Source organism: Podarcis liolepis (genome assembly GCF_965112155.1).
Source record: "Podarcis liolepis genome assembly, chromosome: 3".
NCBI classification, from domain to species: Eukaryota; Metazoa; Chordata; class Lepidosauria; order Squamata; family Lacertidae; genus Podarcis; species Podarcis liolepis.
In genome coordinates, this window is record NC_139557.1 from 112,467,049 (window position 1) to 112,486,630 (window position 19,582).

A 19,582-nucleotide genomic window follows, 5' to 3' on the forward strand; every position below is an offset into this window, starting at 1 on the left:
TGCCTCCCACCAGCTGGAGCCAATGGCACGAAAACCGCATCCACCCTTAAAGTGGTATCGTGTCACTTTAAGCAGCCACGGCTTTCCCCCAAAGCATTCTGGGAGCTGTAGTTTGTTAAGGGAGTCGTTAGGGGATCCCTGTTCTTTTCTTCTAGAGCTACAATTTGCAGAGTGGCTTAACCATCATTCCCTCTCCACAGGAAACGCTTGAGAATTGTAGTTCTGTGAGGGGCATAGAGGTCTCCTCACAACTCTCAGCACCTTTAACAACCTCCCAGAATGCTTTGGGGGAAGCCGTGACTGCTTAAAGTGGTACGGTACCACCTTAAATGCGTGGTGTGGATGTGGTCAAAACGGGGGACTCGTTTGAGAGTTAGTGTAACTTAGTGGATTTCTGTATGGTAAGTAAACGCAGCAGGATGTGACATCAGGAGGCAGGGTAAATTCCTTGAGATGCTACAGGGAGTGAGGAGATAGTCTTGCAGCTGCTTTTTCTGTTAACATCTAGTTCCAGCTGAATTCTCAGGCCTTGCCTAAGTTGCCAGCATGATGCAAATTGTTTTGGAATCACGTGCAACTCAATTCTCTGCTGCAGTAACACCATCTTGTTGGTTTCCCCCCCTTCTCTCTCTCTCTCTTCCCACACCTTAACAGATATCAGTGTTGACCACCCTGATGAAAAGTCCATAATCACCTACGTTGTGACATATTACCACTACTTCAGCAAGATGAAAGCTTTAGCCGTGGAAGGAAAGCGCATTGGAAAGGTTTGCATTCTACAGTTTCATGGGCATTTGTTCGCAAAACTTTGCTTAGTTTTACTGTCTTTGCTGTGTTTTCCTCCTCTAAAACGAAAACACGAGTGACCTACCTCACGCGGCTGTGCTGGATGCCATAGAACCGTGTATTTTGTGCATTAAGGCCTCCACATGTGTGTGGAGGGGAAGTTATTTGTCCTGTCCTCAAGCTTTTTATGATGGAGGACCTCTGTAGCCACCCCCAACGACACGATCTCAAGATGGAAGGGGAGGGAACAGCTGCAGTCGCCTGCGATTCCTGCGCAATGTTTGCCATCTTGCCAAAGGTTGCAGGCAGCTTTACCTGCAGCAATTGCATGTTGATTGCCCTTTTAAAAGACAAAGTTCAGCAACTGGAGGAACGTGTAGCTACGCTCCAAAGAATTAGAGAGCTGGAGCTCTTCTTGGAAGCAACAGAGCACACCGTCTCCACCAGAGAGGAGACAGGGGACTCCCCTGAGAAGGAGGATAGTTCAGCAACACAGGAGCCAGATATATGGAGAAACGTGACTCAAAGAAGTAGGAGGCCCAGGGTTCACTCTGATTGTTTAGAAATACACAATCGCTTTGAGGTCCTCTCCCCTAGCATGGAAGACGAAGAGCAGACTCCATTTGAGGATCTCTCCCTCATTACAGTCGATCAGGTATATGAAGACGAGCAGCAAAGTCAGTCCTCAGGGAATGTGCAGGCGACCTTGGAACAGACAGCTCACAGAAGAACCCCGACCAAACCCAAGAGGAGGCGGGTAGTGGTGATAGGGGATTCCCTACTGAGGGGAACAGAAGCAGTGATCTGTGGGCCTGACAAGATGTCTCGGGAAGTGTGCTGTCTCCCCGGGGCTAAGATCCAAGATGTAACTGAACGACTGCAAAAAATCATAAAACCCACTGACGAATACCCCTTCCTCTTGGTTCATGTGGGAACCAATGACACTGCAAACAATAGCCTCCAGAAGATCAAAAGAGACTACGAGGCTCTCGGCAGGAAATTGAAGCAACTAAATGCACAAATTGTCATCTCGTCTGTCCTCCCAGTTGAACGACGTGGCCCAGGGAGAGAGGGGAAAATAGTGGAAGTGAACAGCTGGCTTCGCAAATGGTGTAAACAGGAACGGTTTGGATTCTTAGATCACGGACTGCAGTTTCTTGAAGATGGACTTCTGGCAAGTGATGGGCTGCACCTCACAACGGTTGGGAGAAATGTTTTTGCCAAAAATCTCAGAAACCTCATCAGGAGGGCTTTAAACTGACTAATGTGGGGGAGGGAGACAGTGCTCCTGAAGGTAGGAGTCTATCAATTAATGAAGATGATCATCCAAATGTCACAGACCAAATGGAGCAAACAGCACGCGGACCTAGTGGAGGGAGGAAAAAATCCTTAAATAAGAGACACGGGGGAATGATTAATGGACTTCAATGTCTGTACACTAATGCGCAAAGCATGGGAAATAAACAAGATGAGCTTGAGCTCTTGGTACAGCAAACTAAATATGACATAATAGGCATCACTGAAACCTGGTGGGATAAGTCCCACGATTGGAATGTAATAATGGGGGGATACAATCTATTTCAGAGAAACAGACCAGACAAGAAAGGAGGAGGAGTGGCGTTATATGTCAGGGATGTGTATACCTGTGAAGAGATCCAAGATTTAGAACCTCAAAGCCAAAGTGAGAGCATTTGGGTCAAAATTAAGGGAGAGAAGAATAACAGAGACCTCATTGTGGGAGTTTACTATAGATCCCCAAGCCAAACGGAGGACATAGATGCTGCCTTCCTGGAACAGATGGCCAAGCATGCAAAAGGAAGGGAGATAGTAGTAATGGGGGACTTCAATTACCCGGATATTTGTTGGACGTCAAACTCAGCCAAGAGCATAAGGTCAAACAGATTCCTCACTGGCCTTGCAGACAACTTCATTGTCCAGAAAGTGGGAGAAGCAACAAGAGGAACAGCCATTTTAGATCTGGTCCTAACCAATGTTGATGACCTGGTTAGTGGGGTAGATGTGGAAGGATCATTAGGCGCGAGTGATCATGCTCTTCTGAAGTTTACTATACAGCGGAAAGTAGCAGCCAAGCATACTAGGACTCAATTTCTTGACTTTAAGAAAGCCGACTTCATAAAACTTAGGGAAGTGCTGGGTGAGATCCCATGGACAGCAATACTAAAAGGAAAGGGAGTTCATGATGGCTGGGAGTTTGTTAAGAGGGAGATAGTAAAAGCACAACGTCAGGCAATACCAATGAGACGAAAACATGGAAGGTGCCTAAAGAAACCAGGGTGGCTATCTAAAGAACTTTTAACTGAATTAAAATTAAAAAAGGATGTGTACAAAAAATGGAAAAGGGGGGAAACCACCAAAGAGGAATTCAAACAAATAGCCAGCACGTGTAGACACAAAGTCAGAAAAGCTAAAGCACAGAATGAACTCAGGCTTGCTAGAGAGGTTAAAAGCAACAAAAAAGGCTTTTATGGGTATGTTCGTAGCAAAAGGAAGAACAAAGAAACAGTGGGGTCACTCAGAGGAGAAGATGGTGAAATGCAAACAGGGGACACAGAAAGGGCTGAACTCCTCAATGCCTTCTTTGCCTCAGTCTTCTCCGATAAAGAAAACAATGCCCGACCTGAAGAATTTGGAGCAAATGATTCAGCAAAGGAAACACAGCCCAGAATAACTAAGGAGATAGTACAAGAATATTTGGCTAGATTAGATGTATTCAAGTCTCCAGGGCCAGATGAACTGCATCCAAGAGTATTAAAAGAACTGGCAGATGTGATCTCAGAACCACTGGCAGTCATCTTTGAGAATTCCTGGAGAACAGGCGAAGTCCCGGCAGACTGGAGGAGGGCAAATGTTGTCCCTATTTTCAAAAAGGGGAAAAGAGAGGACCCAAATAATTACCGCCCAGTCAGTCTGACATCAATAGCAGGGAAGATTCTGGAACAGATCATTAAGCAAACAGTCTGTGAGCACCTAGAAAGGAATGCTGTGATCACCAATAGTCAGCATGGATTTCTGAAAAATAAGTCATGTCAGACTAACCTGATCTCGTTTTTTGACAGAATTACAAGCCTGGTAGATGAAGGGAACGCAGTGGATGTAGCCTACCTTGATTTCAGCAAGGCATTTGACAAGGTGCCCCATGATATTCTTGTAAAGAAGCTGGTAAAATGCGGTCTTGACTATGCTACCACTCAGTGGATTTGTAACTGGCTGACTGACCGAACCCAAAGGGTGCTCATCAATGGTTCCTCTTCATCCTGGAGAAAAGTGACTAGTGGGGTGCCACAGGGTTCTGTCTTGGGCCCGGTCTTATTCAACATCTTTATCAACGACTTGGATGATGGACTCAAGGGCATCCTGATCAAATTTGCAGATGACACCAAACTGGGAGGGGTGGCTAACACCCCAGAGGACAGGATCACACTTCAAAACGACCTTGACAGATTAGAGAACTGGGCAAAAGCAAACAAGATGAATTTTAACAGGGAGAAATGTAAAGTATTGCACTTGGGCAAAAAAAATGAGAGGCACAAATACAAGATGGGTGACACCTGGCTTGAGAGCAGTACATGTGAAAAGGATCTAGGAGTCTTGGTTGACCACAAACTTGACATGAGCCAACAGTGTGACGCAGCAGCTAAAAAAGCCAATGCAATTCTGGGCTGCATCAATAGGAGTATAGCATCTAGATCAAGGGAAGTAATAGTGCCACTGTATTCTGCTCTGGTCAGACCACACCTGGAGTACTGTGTCCAGTTCTGGGCACCACAATTCAAGAAGGACACTGACAAACTGGAACGTGTCCAGAGGAGGGCAACCAAAATGGTCAAAGGCCTGGAAACGATGCCTTATGAGGAACGGCTAAGGGAGCTGGGCATGTTTAGCCTGGAGAAGAGGAGGTTAAGGGGTGATATGATAGCCATGTTCAAATATATAAAAGGATGTCACATAGAGGAGGGAGAAAGGTTGTTTTCTGCTGCTCCAGAGAAGCGGACACGGAGCAATGGATCCAAACTACAAGAAAGAAGATTCCACCTAAACATTAGGAAGAACTTCCTGACAGTAAGAGCTGTTTGACAGTGGAATTTGCTGCCAAGGAGTGTGGTGGAGTCTCCTACTTTGGAGGTCTTTAAGCAGAGGCTTGACAACCATATGTCAGGAGTGCTCTGATGGTGTTTCCTGCTTGGCAGGGGGTTGGACTCGATGGTCCTTGTGGTCTCTTCCAACTCTATGATTCTATGATTCTATGATTCTATGATTCTATGATTCTATGATCTACACAGCTGCAAATAAAACGCTTTAAATGGGTTGTAAAGTGCAATGCACAAATGTGGCACAAGATGGCGACAGTGAGCTATGGAAAATTCAATGTATTTTTCAAAACGTTTTTTAAAAAAGCATTTTCACAGCCTTTTTTATATGTGTGTAGATTCCACCTAAGTCCCAGCTGACACAGGGGCCTGTGAAAGTGGCAGGAAGCCTCTGAGTGACTGTAGCAGCTAGCAGTTTTGCAGAAGCTAAAGCTGCCTACAGGGAGCCTCCTTCCGGCCTTTTCTCTGCAAACATGCCCTCCCGCTGTCAGCCACCAGCCTTTTCCTTGGACTCAGAGTAACAAAGAGCAGCAACTTCCTTTTTTGCTCAGAACCCTAGATGAAGCTGGGCACTGCCAGTGGAAAATAGTCAAATAAATGGGCAAGTGATAGGACTAAGGCAATCAGTAGGGAACTCTCTGCAGGACCCTGTGGCAGCTGCTACAGTCACACTGTGACTTCCTGCCATCCCGAGCGTAGTTCATGGGACCAGGACGCGAACTTGGGATAAAAGCACTGCACAAATATTATGAGTAATATAATCTCGCCGAAGCCCCAGTTTCAAACCTTCTGTGAACTGTTGTTTTGAAAGCGGAATTGTGTGACCATCTGTTCCCCCCTCCCTCCCCCAATCTGGAAGCACAGACAGAAATAATTTTCCGTTAGCACTCGGAAAGTCACGGCATGCTGCATTTTTGCAGGTCAGCTGCTGCTGTTGCAGTCAGGAGAGGCGCGTTCTCTGAAGTCATAAGACCCCATCCGTCACGCTCCCCCCGGAGCAACCTGGGAACATGGAAACACGGCTCTTTCTGAGTCAACACTCCTCTCCTACTGTTTCATTGCTTTGCCTTGTCAGGAGTCAGTGGTTTTGCCTCGCTGGCTTCCTTTCCAGCCCTGTCTCCTGTCCCCCACGGGGAGCACTTGTCCTAGGCCCTCAGATGTCCCTTTCTGCCTGCTTGTCTGCCTGCTTTTGGCTGGGTCAGTCTCAAGGGCAGCCCCACGTAGAGCGAGTTACAATAATCCAATATTATTATAATCCAATACAATATGGGATTGGGGGGGAACTCCCATTTCTTGCGGGGGTGCAATTAGTGCAAGCACCGTCCGTTAAGAGTTTGGGTGTAATCTTCGACACCTCCTTTTCCATGGAGGCGCAGATTGCAGCTATAACAAAGGCGGCATTTTTTCATCTCCGCCAAACTAAGCAGTTGGCTCCTTACCTCTCTCGCCCTGACCTAGCCACTGAGATCCACGCGACGATCACCTCCAGACTGGATTATTGTAACTCGCTCTACGTGGGGCTGCCCCTGAGACTGACCCAGAAACTCCAGTGGGTGCAGAATGCCGCGGCGAGACTCCTTACGGGGTCCTCGCTGCGAGATCACATTCACCCGGTGCTATACCAGATGCACTGGCTCCCGGTTGAGTACAAGATCAGGTTTAAGGTGCTGGTTTTAACCTTTAAAGCCCTGGACGGCCTAGGACCCTTGTACCTATGGGACCGCCTCTCCTGGTATGTCCCACAGAGGAACTTACGGTCTTCAAACAAAAACATCCTGAAGGTCCCAGGTCATAGAGAGGTTAGGCTAGCCTCAACTAGAGCCAGTGGCCCCTATCTGGTGGAACGCTCTGTCACAAGAGACTAGGGCCCTGCGGGACTTGACATCTTTCCGCAGGGCCTGCAAGACAGAGCTGTTCCACCAGGCCTTTGGCCAGGGCACAGCCTGACCCCCTCCTTTGGCAATCTTCACAGAACTTTAGCCTAATGGTTGCCATCAATTTGATTGGAATTAATTTTATAATGAAATGATTTTAGAATGTTGTACTATTTTATTGTTGTTAGCTGCCCTGAGCCCGGCTTCGGCTGGGGAGGGCGGGATATAAATAAAATTTATTATTATTATTATTATTGTCCTAGGTGCTTGACAACGCCATCGAAACGGAGAAGATGATTGAGAAGTACGAGTCGCTGGCTTCCGACCTCCTGGAGTGGATTGAGCAAACCATCATCATCCTGAACAACCGCAAGTTTGCCAACTCCCTGGTTGGAGTGCAGCAACAGCTCCAGGCGTTCAACACCTACCGCACAGTGGAGAAGCCACCCAAGTAGGCCTCGTCCGACACTGTCCTTTCTCGGGAATTAATCCCAGCTCGATCAGAACAGTTGGGGAGCCTTTAGGCAGTTTGCATCTTCCAGTCCCAGACAATTAGAAGCTAGTTATGCTGCTCGTGTTTCACAAGCCCTCCTTAGTTCACGGTTAGGTGCCTTCTGACATTTGCTAACATCTTCGTTTCTCCTTGTACTACTTCCTCTGTGGTCTCTCCTGCCACCAAATTATTGTATCCACAAACAGCACCGCAAGGTCCTAAGTGGTGTGAGTCATGGACATTATTACATGCTGGAGATGATTGCATTTGTCTCCGCTGTAGCATGTAAACAAAAGGGGGTGCAAGCAGTTGCACACACCTACAAAGGAGAAAAGACATTATGGGAAGGAGCAGCTCAAATGTTTAATACAGTACCTTTTATTGGGCAAATACCTGGTATGCCAACAAACAGAAGTGGAAATCCTAGTAGCTTATTACTTTCTATGTGTTGAGAAGTTGGCAGGTTTTTGAGTCGCACAGAGCTGTTCCTTCTGGACTGAAGAAGAGCCCTGTGCATCTTGAAAGCTTTCTACTCTACCAAACACGTTAATCGAATGCACGTGTTTTTAATCTGAAGAATTTTGGAATCTGTTTGGCTTTCTTTGGCAACAGTCCAGCAACCGCCCTTATATGCCCAAAAGTTATTCTCAGATATTATTTAGTTAGCTTTTTATCTTACTGATCTTGATTGGGTTGGTTTTGCCAGCCTTATCCTGTTGGTGTTTTGTTTGGGGGTAACGCTGCTCCTGCATTTTACAGGAAACTCTTTTGTATTTACACTCAGAAGTAAATCACATGGAGATAAGTGGCTTACTCCCAGGTAATTTCATGCACACTTACCTGGAAAAGTGAGTAAGCTTGTCCTCTGCCCAGGGGCATCAAACATCATAAATACACCACGACTCACAGAACCTCTAATGTGCCAGGAGCTGCTCCCTCGTTTTCTTCACTGTCAGCAGATGCCCTGGACATTGCACATTCATTGTATGCATGGACATTGGAGTGAAGGGGGAAGCCCTCTCTTGCAAAAAAGCTCTATGTACACTCCAGCGTATTGTTCAGGATTGAGCCATGTACCTTATCTCATGGTAGCATAACTCAGAGTAAGTTTAAACCGGTGATTTTCAGAACAGAATGTTTATCAAGTTGACTCCGACATGCCTGTTTGAAAATGCACAAAGAATTGAAAAGCCTCTTGTAAACGCTCGAAGGCTCCGATCCTGCGGCGGAAACCTAGCTGGCCGTTTTGCCGTCAACTGCAGGAATCGCATAGCGAGGCTTCAAATTCACCGGTCAGCAAGCGCGCACAAAGCAGACACTGCGAGAAAAGATTTAATAATAATAATAAAAGCTTGTTCCTTTCATCTGCTGGGAGCTAAATGCAAACGGTCAATCGGCTGACCTGTCCGGATTGTGACATTTGAACCAGCTGTTTCTAGCTGAGCACATGTGTCTTGCACGCAGCAATATAAAATCCGGGAAGGGGGGATTCAAAAACAAGAACGGTCAACCATATAAAATATGTCGATATCGGGACAAAATGTCTGGTCGCTTGCTTGAAGAGTTAACGCTTCCCTTTCGGCTCCCCTCGTTTTTTTATCTTCTTTTAGATTCACAGAAAAAGGAAACTTGGAAGTCCTGCTCTTCACCATCCAAAGCAAAATGAGGGCTAATAATCAGAAAGTGTACATGCCCAGGGAAGGGAAACTCATCTCAGATATCAACAAGGTAAATATGCAACTTCCTGGATTAATTGTTTTCTGTTGTGCAAGCAGCTGAGCTATGGGTACTTTGTGGATCAGGCTGTTCCATGCTGAGAGTCCTGGGTGGACCAGGGATAAGATTTCTAGCATGCCTTTATTTGTAGTATTCATTTTCTTATTTTAAAAATTACAGACTGCTTTTTTTTATACAGAAAGCACCTCTAAATGGTGTAAAACCACCACCGCAACAGTGGCTTGGTTTGCATAACACATCCCAGTGGAGTACAGGGTCAGGTTTAAGGTGCTGATTTTGACCTTTAAAGCCCCATGCGGCCTAGGACCCACATACCTACGGGACCGCCTGTCCGCGGTGGGGCCTTAAGGTCCACAAATGACAGCATTTTGGAGGTCCCAAATCGCAAGGTGGTTAGATTGGTCTCAACTAGGGCCAGGGCCTTTTTAGGACTGGCCCCGACTTGGTGGAAAGCTCTGTCACAAGAGACTAGGGCCCTGCGGGACTTGACATCTTTCCGCAGGGCCTGCAAGACAGAGCTGTTCCGCCTGGCCTTTGGTTTGGACTCAGTCTGGCCCTTATGTTTCCCTCCCCTTATGGTCTTGATTTATCAAGTATTTTAAAATGAGGCTGCATTTTAAATTTTATTTTAAATTGGTTCCCCCCCAGAGTTGGGGGGGGGGGTAATTTTATTGGTGTTAGCTGCCCTGAGCCCGGCTCTGGCCCGGGAGGGTGGGGTATAAATAAAATTTATTATTATTATTATTATTATTATTATTATTATTATTATTATTATTAAGCAGCCAAATAATGGACAAATGTGCTTGGTCTCAGAGAGGATGTCCCCTTCTCTGATCCTGTTTGCTCCCTCACCTCTCTAAACCAAGGTTTGGCTTCGCATGCCATCCATACCAGGGCTCATTGTTAAGCTCTCTCTGTAATAGCCACGAACTCCAGCCAAGAACAAGCCTGAAATGGCACACAAGTGCCGTATGTGAAATCTCTCCAGGTAGGCCTCCTTGGGGTGGGCATTGCAAAAACGGAGGAGCCACCACTGAAAAGGAGCTGCAACAGTTCAAAAGTGCCCTCTAGGGACACCTTTCCTTGTCTCTGTACACATAGCTCCACTAAAGCAACCCCATTTCATAGAATCATAGAATTGCAGAGTTGGAAGGGACCCCAAGTCCAACCCCTTCTATGCAGGAATCTCAACTAAAGTATCCATGAAAGATGGTCACCCAACCTCTGCTTAAAGGTAAAGGTAAAGGTACCCCTGCCCGTACGGGCCAGTCGTGTCCGACTCTGGGGTTGTGCGCCCATCTCGCTTAAGAGGCCGGGGGCCAGCGCTGTCCGAAGACACTTCCGGGTCACGTGGCCAGCGTGACAAGCTGCATCTGGTAAGCCAGCGCAGCACACGGAATGCCGTTTACCTTCCCGCTGGAGTGGTACCTATTTATCTACTTGCACTTGACGTGCTTTCAAACTGCTAGGTTGGCAGGCGCTGGGACTGAGCGATGGGAGTGCACCCCACCGCGGGGATTCGAACCGCCGACCTTTCGATCGGCAAGTCCTAGGCGCTGAGGCTTTTACCCACAGTGCCACCAGGGTCAACTAAAGCATCCATGAAAGATGGTCACCCAACCTCTGCTTAGAAACCTCCAAAAGAGAGTCTGCAACCTGTTAGGATATAGTTCCATTCCACCTTTAGAACAGGCACGTGGAGTTGTTGTATGCCACATGTCTGTTTACTTCCAGCACAGTCTGCTGGGAACTTCCGTTGTATATTGCTTTTGCCTATGCTTTTTGCTTGGACAAGAAGAGAGCAGACATGTTTTCTTTGTCCTGAACTATGCCGAATAAAATGCTTGTAAGGGATGTGGGTGGCGCTGTGGGTTAAAACACAGAGCCTAGGACTTGCTGATTAGAAGGTCGGCGGTTCGAATCCCCGCGATGGGGTGAACTCCTGTTGTTCAGTCCTTGCTCCTTCCCACCTAGCAGTTCAAAAGCATGTCAAATGCAAGTAGATAAATAGGTACCGCTCCGGTGGGAAGATAAACAGCGTTTCCGTGCGCTGCTCTAGTTCGCCAGAAGCGGCTTAGTCATGCTGGCGACATGACCCGGAAGCTGTACCCCGGCTCCCTCGGCCAATAAAGCGAGATGAGCGCCGCAACCCCAGAGTCGGTCATGACTGGACCTAATAGTCAGGCATCCCTTTACCTTTACTTAAATATGCCTTACACATGCCTCTGTCCGCCACTTCCGTTGTGAAGAGTTATTCACTCTTCTGATTAGAGCGTGCTCACGTTTCTAAAGGCTTCTGAAGCTACAAGTCGCCGACTGATGCTGTTCCAGTGGGCTGGAGCCAGCTGGGGGCCTGCGAGTTGCCCCCATTCCCTGGACCCATCCTATCAGGGAGACCGTTCCACTGTCAAACAGCTCTTACCATCAGAAAGTTATTTTTGATGTTGAGATGGAATCTCCTTTCTTGTAACTTGAAGCCATTGGTTTGAAGCCTACCCTCCAGGAGAAAACAAGTTGGCTCCCTCTTCCATGTAACAGCCCTTGAGATATTTGAAGGTGGCTATCATGTCTCCTCTTTTCCAGGCTAAACATACTTGGTTCCTTCAACCTTTCCTTGCAGTTTTGATCTCCCGAGGTGGACTGCACTTGCTACCCACTGCAGAGCATAAGTTGCTTCCCATAGGTATCTGGTTGGCCACTGTAAGGAAAGGACGCTGGCATAGATGGTCCGTGGCTTTGATCCAGCAGAGCTTTTCTTATGTTGAGACATGGTGTGCAAGCTACTAGTAAGACCCAAAGGATAATGCCTGGCCTGTTGGAATGAGAGAGGCAATTGTGCCCTTCCGTGGCTTCTATTCGCCTCAGTGCAGATAGAACATTGTACCCAGAATTATCTTTCTCAGGTGGATGAGAGAGAACATGAAAAAAGAGCCCTGTTGGATCTCAGGCCAAAGACACTGTCACAAATTCTACTCATATTGATCCAGAGCAGAACTCTGATATATAGTTGGCAGAGTAAAAACTTTAAAAGGTTGCAGGATTCCCCAAAAAATAGATCAGAGACAATTAATATTTCATCCAGCAGAGCTTTACTGCTACTGAAGGCAATTGAGCATAATGTTCATAAATCCAATACATTCAGGATTGGCACTGTCCATAAGAAATCCAGTTGCAGCAGATTTAACTTACAATAACTTATAATAAGACTAAACCTTAACACTATATACAGAACACCACACCAGAAGGAAGAGAGATAGAAAAGAGTGAAATTCCGGCTCCTTCTGGCCTTATTATTATAGTCAGCATGACCTTGACAGAAAGAGATAACAGAATCAGTTTAAGCCATTGTACTCAGCTTCTCTGAAGGTATAACCCAAACATCAGGAACCTTCTGCTTGTTTCTTTCACACAGAGCAGCTTCCAGAACCCTCTTGAATTAATTACAATAGGAAAGATCTCTACACATCAGATCAATACTTTCTGTACCAAGCAATGCAAACTGACAGACACATCTGGTCCACCACCCTGTTTTTCCACAGTGGCCAATCAGATACTGATGGGAAGCATGCAAGCAGGACATTAACACAACAGTGTTCTCTCCACCTGCAGTTCTCAGCAACGGACACTCTAGCTCAGTTGGTTAGAGCATGGTGCTGATAACACCAAGGCTGCGGGTTCGATCCCCATAGGGCATAGCTGCATATTCCCTGCCAACTCTATGATTCTGTGATAAGGAAGAGGTGACAGAACATCTCCATTAGGGGTAGCCGCCATTGATAACATTACCTCCCATTAATATCTCTAATTCTCCTTTAAAGCCATCCAAGTTGATGGCCATCATCACTGTGAATAAGCACTTTCTCTTGCCTGTCCTGAAGCCTCCCACATTCATTTTCGTTGGGTGTCTGCACATTCTTGTGTTCTGAAAGAGAGAGGGGGGAGTTTTTAATGTCTGGTGTTTTATCGTGTTTTTAATATTCTGTTGGGAGCTGCCCAGAGTGGCTGGGGAAACCCAGTCAGATGGGTGGCATGCAATTGTTGTTGTTATAAGAAAACTTCTCTCAAGCCATTTCTCCAAGCCGTGTATAATTCTATGCACTTTGATCATGTCGCCTCTTGCCTGCCTTTTCTCCAAATTAAAAAGTCCCAAATGCAATACCTTTCCTCCTTGCAGAAGACCCTTGTGTACGATGGGGGCATCTTGCAGGGAGTCTCATTGGAGTGCAGCAAAGATGCCGAGATAGGGGTGGGGAGAGCCAGGGAGCTGCTTTTCTGGTTTAGCCAGCTGAACAGCAAGCAGCTCAGCAAGATCCCTGGGGGGGGGAAGCAAAGTGCTTTAAAACAGGGTAAGCCTTTCTAATTTGCTTTTTCATCCTGGCTGGAATTCGCAGGGCAGCTGTTGCTTGCATCCGCAAGCTTGGCTCCGGATCGCTTCAAGCTATAAAACTCTCCCACTCCCGTATTTGTCTGCTAAGACTCCCTTGTCTGTAAGATTCTGGAGATCCTTGTGTTCCAGGCAGCGTGACAATCCCCAGGATTTAGGAAAAACCCTCCGGAACGGCATGTGGCTAATTACAGATCTGTTTCTTTATGTGACAAATAGGCTGACTTGCTTTTTAGCATTCAGGCACAGCACCGTTACGGTTCTGGCTTCAAAGTACGCAACTGAACAAAACCCTTTGCAGCTTGGGAAGCAAGGGTACCTGAGATGTCAGCTTAGCCCTGTCTGCTGGTGTGGTCACTGCGGTCATCAGGGGCCTGCCAGCGTCCACTGCGTAGTGGACAAATCCCTGCTCAGCCATGGAACTCAGCTGGGTGACCTTGGTTGACCACAAACTTGACATGAGCCAACAGTGTGACGCGGCAGCTAAAAAAGCCAATGCAATTCTGGGCTGCATCAATAGGAGTATAGCATCTAGATCAAGGGAAGTAATAGTGCCACTGTATTCTGCTCTGGTCAGACCTCACCTGGAGTACTGTGTCCAGTTCTGGGCACCACAATTCAAGGAGGACACTGACAAACTGGAACGTGTCCAGAGGAGGGCAACCAAAATGGTCAAAGGCCTGGAAACGATGCCTTATGAGGAACGGCTAAGGGAGCTGGGCACGTTTAGCCTGGAGAAGAGGAGGTTAAGGGGTGATATGATAGCCATGTTCAAATATATAAAAGGATGTCACATAGAGGAGGGAGAAAGGTTGTTTTCTGCTGCTCCAGAGAAGCGGACACGGAGCAATGGATCCAAACTACAAGAAAGAAGATTCCACCTAAACATTAGGAAGAACTTCCTGACAGTAAGAGCTGTTTGACAGTGGAATTTGCTGCCAAGGAGTGTGGTGGAGTCTCCTACTTTGGAGGTCTTTAAGCAGAGGCTTGACAACCATATGTCAGGAGTGCTCTGATGGTGTTTCCTGCTTGGCAGGGGGTTGGACTCGATGGCCCTTGTGGTCTCTTCCAACTCTATGATTCTATGATTCTATTCTATGATTCTATGACCTTGGGCCATTCACGGTCTCTCAGCCTAACCTACCTAACAGGGTTGTTGTAGGATAAAATGAGAAGGAGGAGAGCGCACCACTGTGAGGGAAGGTGGGATGTAAATGTGATGGATACATCAATCAGTAGCATAGCAACCTTTGTGCTATAGGGCTTCCTTCCAGAAGATATCAAGACAGGCGCTGTCCCTTTTGGGAACTTGCCACCCCTCTTGAAGACATTTTTATTTCACCAGGGCTTCCCAGAAAGATAATCCTGGCCTGATTGCTGCTAATTTTGGTACAGGATAATGTTGTTTTGACAGGTTGTTTATGAGGATGAGGATGATGATTTTGCATTATGTTGATTTCTGCTTTGTACATCACTCTGAGATTCATCTGAATATAAAGCGATCAATACATTTTCTAAATGAACAGAATCAATGCTTAGGACTAGGGGGGGTGGGGTCTCACATTCAGTAAAAGGAACAGAGAGTTCCATACAAATGACTTGCCCAGCTCTCAGCGTTTTCTTTCTGAAGGTCCAAAGGGATACACTGAAAGGAAGCTTAAGCCTTGTTTTACATATCCATCCTGAATTACATGTTGTGTTTTTAGGTTTTACACTTTTACTTCACTTTAGTTTTTTGCCGTAGGCATGAGATCTAGAAACATGTCCTTTAAAAAAAGAAAGAAAGCTACTCTCTGGCCCTTGTGTCAGCCCTCAGGTTCTGTGAGTCAGCATATGTTTACTGCCATGCAGAGCCCCAGAGTTATTCCAATAGAGTATGAAAAGAAAATGACCTGGATAAAAGACGCATGTTTTGTGCCTGTTTGGGCAAAACTAGCTTCTGTGACACTTTGGCCCACCCCAAATCCACGCACTGTGCCTTCTATTCTCTAATTAGCGCCAACCATCCGAATCTTTCCTTATTAATATTATTGTGCATTGATGATTCAGCACTTAATAGAATTTCTCACAGACTTTTTCTTTATGTAAATTCATTTAAAAAAATGCATATATTTTTTTGTTTACCCAGGCCTGGGAAAGACTGGAAAAAGCTGAACATGAAAGAGAACTGGCACTGCGTAACGAGCTCATCCGACAGGAGAAACTGGAACAACTCGCCCGCAGATTCGACCGCAAGGCAGCTATGAGGGAGACGTGGCTGAGCGAAAACCAGCGCCTGGTTTCTCAGGTGAGATTGGTGTGTGTGTGTGTGTGTGTGTGTGTGTGTGTGTGTGTGTTTAAAGTAACATTTGCTTGGCCAACACACTCCGCACTGAGCTCCTGAGAGCTTGTTGAACCCCCTTGTGGAATTCAGAGAAAATTAAAGCTTGTCCGACTGCTCATCAAGTGTTGCCTATTTCTAAGGTGCAGTTAGACACAAGAAAGGAAGTTGCCTTATCAGACCACTCGTCCATCTAGCTTGGTATTATTATTATTTATTGAATTTATATACCGCCCTATACCTGGGGGGTCTCAGGGCGATTCATGGAATAAAATCAAGATATAAAAGCCAGTGTGGTGTAGTGGTTAAGAGCGGTGGACTCGTAATCTGGGGAACTGGGTTCACTTCCCTGCTCCTCCACATGCAGCTGCTGGGTGACCTTGGGCTAGTCACACTTCTTTGAAGTCTCTCAGCCCCACTTACCTCACAGAGTGTTTGTTGTGGGGGAGGAAGGGAAAGGAGATTGCTAGCCGCTTTGAGACTCCTTAGGGTAGTGCTAAAGCAGGATATCAAATCCAGACTCTTCTCTTTAAAATACATAATAAAAACGACAACTCAATACTCCCCCCCCCAAAAAAACCCACCACATTTTAAAAGGGCATAGGATGTAAATCGGATCACCCAAAGGCCTGGTTAAAAGGAACGTTTTTGCCTGGCGCTTAAAGGTGTATAATGAAAGTGCCAGGCGAACTTCCCTGGGGAGAGCATTCCACAGGCAGGGAGCCACTGCAGAGAAGGCCCCGTTCTCGTGTTGCCACCCTCCGGACCTCTTGAGGAGGAGGCACACGAAGGAGGGCCTCAGAAGATGATCTCAGGGTCTGGGTAGGTTCATCTGGAAGGAGGCAGTCCTTGAGATATTGTAGTCCTGAGCCGTTTAAGGCTAGCAGTGTCTCTCCAGGTTTTCAGGAAGGGGACATTTCCCTGGAGATGCAGGGAACTGAACCTGGGACCTTATGACCTGCAAGGCAGAAACCCTGCCTCTAAGCTACTGAGGCCCTTCCCCAAATTCTGTGACACAGATTTTGCGCAGGGATGAACAGCTGACCACCGTCATGGGCAAAACTGGTTGCTTGGCATGGGGATCCAAATCCAGTTCCCTACTCCTACTCTAGAGTCAAGGTAGGGGCATGCACCGTTCCTTCCAACCACCAAGTCTTCTACATTAGCTTATGCGACTTCCTGGCAATATGCCACCTGTTAGGTGGATGTGATTCGAGGAACAGGGCAAAAGCATGACACGGTTTCTGAATTCTCCTTTGCTGGCTCTCCCAACTGGTCCATATGCAGAATTAGCAAGCTTAACTAGCAAAATTAAAGAACAAGAAGAGACGGTTTTTAAGGGGTATTGGAAAGTGTGTGTAGTTTATTTTAAAACCTATTGTAAACATGCAAAAATGCTAGCAGGTTTGGAGTAAGCTCAGCAGTAAAAGTTACTCTGAGAATAAGGTGGAGGGAGGAAGGTATAGATTCATGATAACATGCAGCAGCAATAGATAATTTGAGGAAACCGTGGAAGGGTGGATGGGAAGTCGACCCTCAAGGAAATAAATACAGTCAGTCGTACCTTGGTTTTCGAACAGCTTAGTTCTCACACGTTTTGGCTCTCAAATTCCGCAAACCCGGAAGTGGCTGTTCCGGTTTGCAAACTTTTTGGAAGCCGAACGTCCGACGGGGCTTCTGTGGGTTCTGATTGGCTGCAGGAGCTTCCTGCAACCAATCAGAAGCCGTGCTTTGGTTTCCAAACGTTTTGGAAGTCAAACGGACTTCCGGAATGGATTCTGTTCGACTTCCAAGGTACGACTGTATTGGAAAACATTTGAGCAATTTTATTTTATTTTAGGAGAAATTATAAACAAAATTGAAACAGAACAAAAAAAATCTGAAGGCATTTTAGTGATCAAGGTTTAATATATAGTTTTTTTAACTGCCGCTATATCTGAACTGTCTCTGTTGTACTCAATTGCAATTCAGTGTATCCCTGTTGTATTTTATGATTTTCCTGATATTGTAAGTGAACCGGAACTGGTCTGTGACCTTAGTAATAAAATTCATTCATTCATTCATTCATTCACCTCCATGTGGTTTGGAATTCTTCTGTCTAATTTGTTGCTGTGTGAAGAAATACAGTGGTGCCTCGCAAGACGAAATTAATTCGCTCCGCGAATTTTTTCGTCTAGCGAATTTTTCGTCTTGCGAAGCATGGTTTCCCATAGGAATGCATTGAAAATCAATTAATGCGTTCCTATGGTCAAAAAAAGTCCAAACAAAGCCAAATTTATTAAGTGCTCTTTAAAGTCACACATACTGTAAAGAGCATTTCAAAATTCAAACCCAGAATTTTTTTAAAAAAACAGCAGAGTGGCCCAATGGTCACAGAAAATCATAAAAATGCAGAAAAAAACCCACAAGCTTCCAGATTCTTGCAAACCCCTCCCCAACTGTTCCCCCAGCCACCCATCACACAGAAATTCAAACCCAGATTTTTTATTTAAAAAACAGCAGAGTGGCCCAATGGTCACAGAAAATCATAAAAATGCAGAAAAAAAACCACAAGCTTCCAGATTCTTGCAAACCCCTCCCCAACTGTTCCCCCAGCCACCCAGCACACAGAAATTCAAATCCAGATTTTTTTAAAAAAAACAGCAGAGTGGCCCAATGGTCACAGAAAATCATAAAAATGCAGAAAAAAACCACAAGCTTCCAGATTCTTGCAAACCCCTCCCCAACTGTTCCCCCAGCCACCCATCACACAGAAATTCAAATCCAGATTTTTTTAAAAAAAACAGCAGAGTGGCCCAATGGTCACAGAAAATCATAAAAATGCAGAAAAACACACACAAGCTTCCAGATTCTTGCAAACCCCTTCCCAGCACCAAGTCCTTGAATTCCAAACACCCCAACCCAAAATCCAAAACCCCCCAAAAAAGTTTTAAAAGCTTAACTTACCAAATGGCTGCAAAAGAAGTTTTGGAAAAGCTTCAAAAATCACCAAAGTCTTTAAAAACCTCAAAAAAGGCTACTATGTACACTGCGTTCTATGAGTTGCTCCTCAAAGTCAAGTCGCAACTGTATTAACGGTGTTAAGAAAAAGGAAAAAAACTTGCAAGACGTTTTCGTCTTGCGAAGCAAGCCCATAGGGAAATTCGTCTTGCGAAGCAGCTCAAAAACGGAAAACCCTTTCGTCTAGCGAGTTTTCCGCCTTGCGAGGCATTCGTCTTGCGGGGCACCACTGTACCGTCCATAAATCTTCCCATATTCAGTAACCCTTGTCACAGGGCCATTAAAAAAAACGGAACTCTCTGTCTTTTAACAGGACAACTTTGGGTTTGACCTCCCCGCTGTGGAGGCTGCCACGAAGAAGCACGAAGCCATCGAGACGGACATTGCCGCCTACGAGGAAAGGGTCCAGGCAGTGGTTGCTGTGGCCAAGGAGCTGGAGGCTGAGAACTACCATGACATCAAACGCATCACGGCCAGGAAAGACAACGTCTTCCGCCTATGGGAGTACCTCCTGGAGCTGCTCAGGGCACGCAGGCAACGGCTGGAGATGAACCTTGGCCTGCAGAAGATATTCCAGGAGATGCTGTACATTATGGACTGGATGGATGAGATGAAGGTAATTGGCAGAAGTGGGGAACAAATAGGCTCAGAAAGAAGGTTGGACCTTCTAGGTTTTTATTTAAATATCTTTTTAAAAATGAAAAGAGCCAAGCCTCACGACTAAGGATGTACTGTATTGGCCCGAATATAAGCTGTACCGAAATATCAACTGCACCTTTAAAATGGGGGGGGGGAGGGAGCTACGCCACTTTGCTGGCGGCCTTCCCCCTTTTTGCGGTTCGGGGGAGGCTTGGGAGCCGCCGTAGGGATGGGCTCTGT

The 19,582-nt window shown here is 46.2% G+C and overlaps 1 protein-coding gene across 5 annotated transcripts in view; it reads left to right on the forward strand.

Annotated features, from left to right (window-relative positions):
* SPTBN1 (spectrin beta, non-erythrocytic 1) overlaps positions 1 to 19,582 on the forward strand; it is a 235,243-nt gene that overhangs the window by 159,702 nt on the left and 55,959 nt on the right. For all 5 annotated transcript variants that reach the window (XM_083493969.1, XM_083493971.1, XM_083493970.1 and 2 more), the window contains 5 exons: positions 655 to 767; positions 7,033 to 7,220; positions 8,873 to 8,990; positions 15,512 to 15,670; positions 19,017 to 19,319. In XM_083493969.1, coding sequence (XP_083350095.1) covers positions 655 to 767; positions 7,033 to 7,220; positions 8,873 to 8,990; positions 15,512 to 15,670; positions 19,017 to 19,319 — 881 coding nt within the window. The remainder of the gene's footprint in view (positions 1 to 654; positions 768 to 7,032; positions 7,221 to 8,872; positions 8,991 to 15,511; positions 15,671 to 19,016; positions 19,320 to 19,582) is intronic.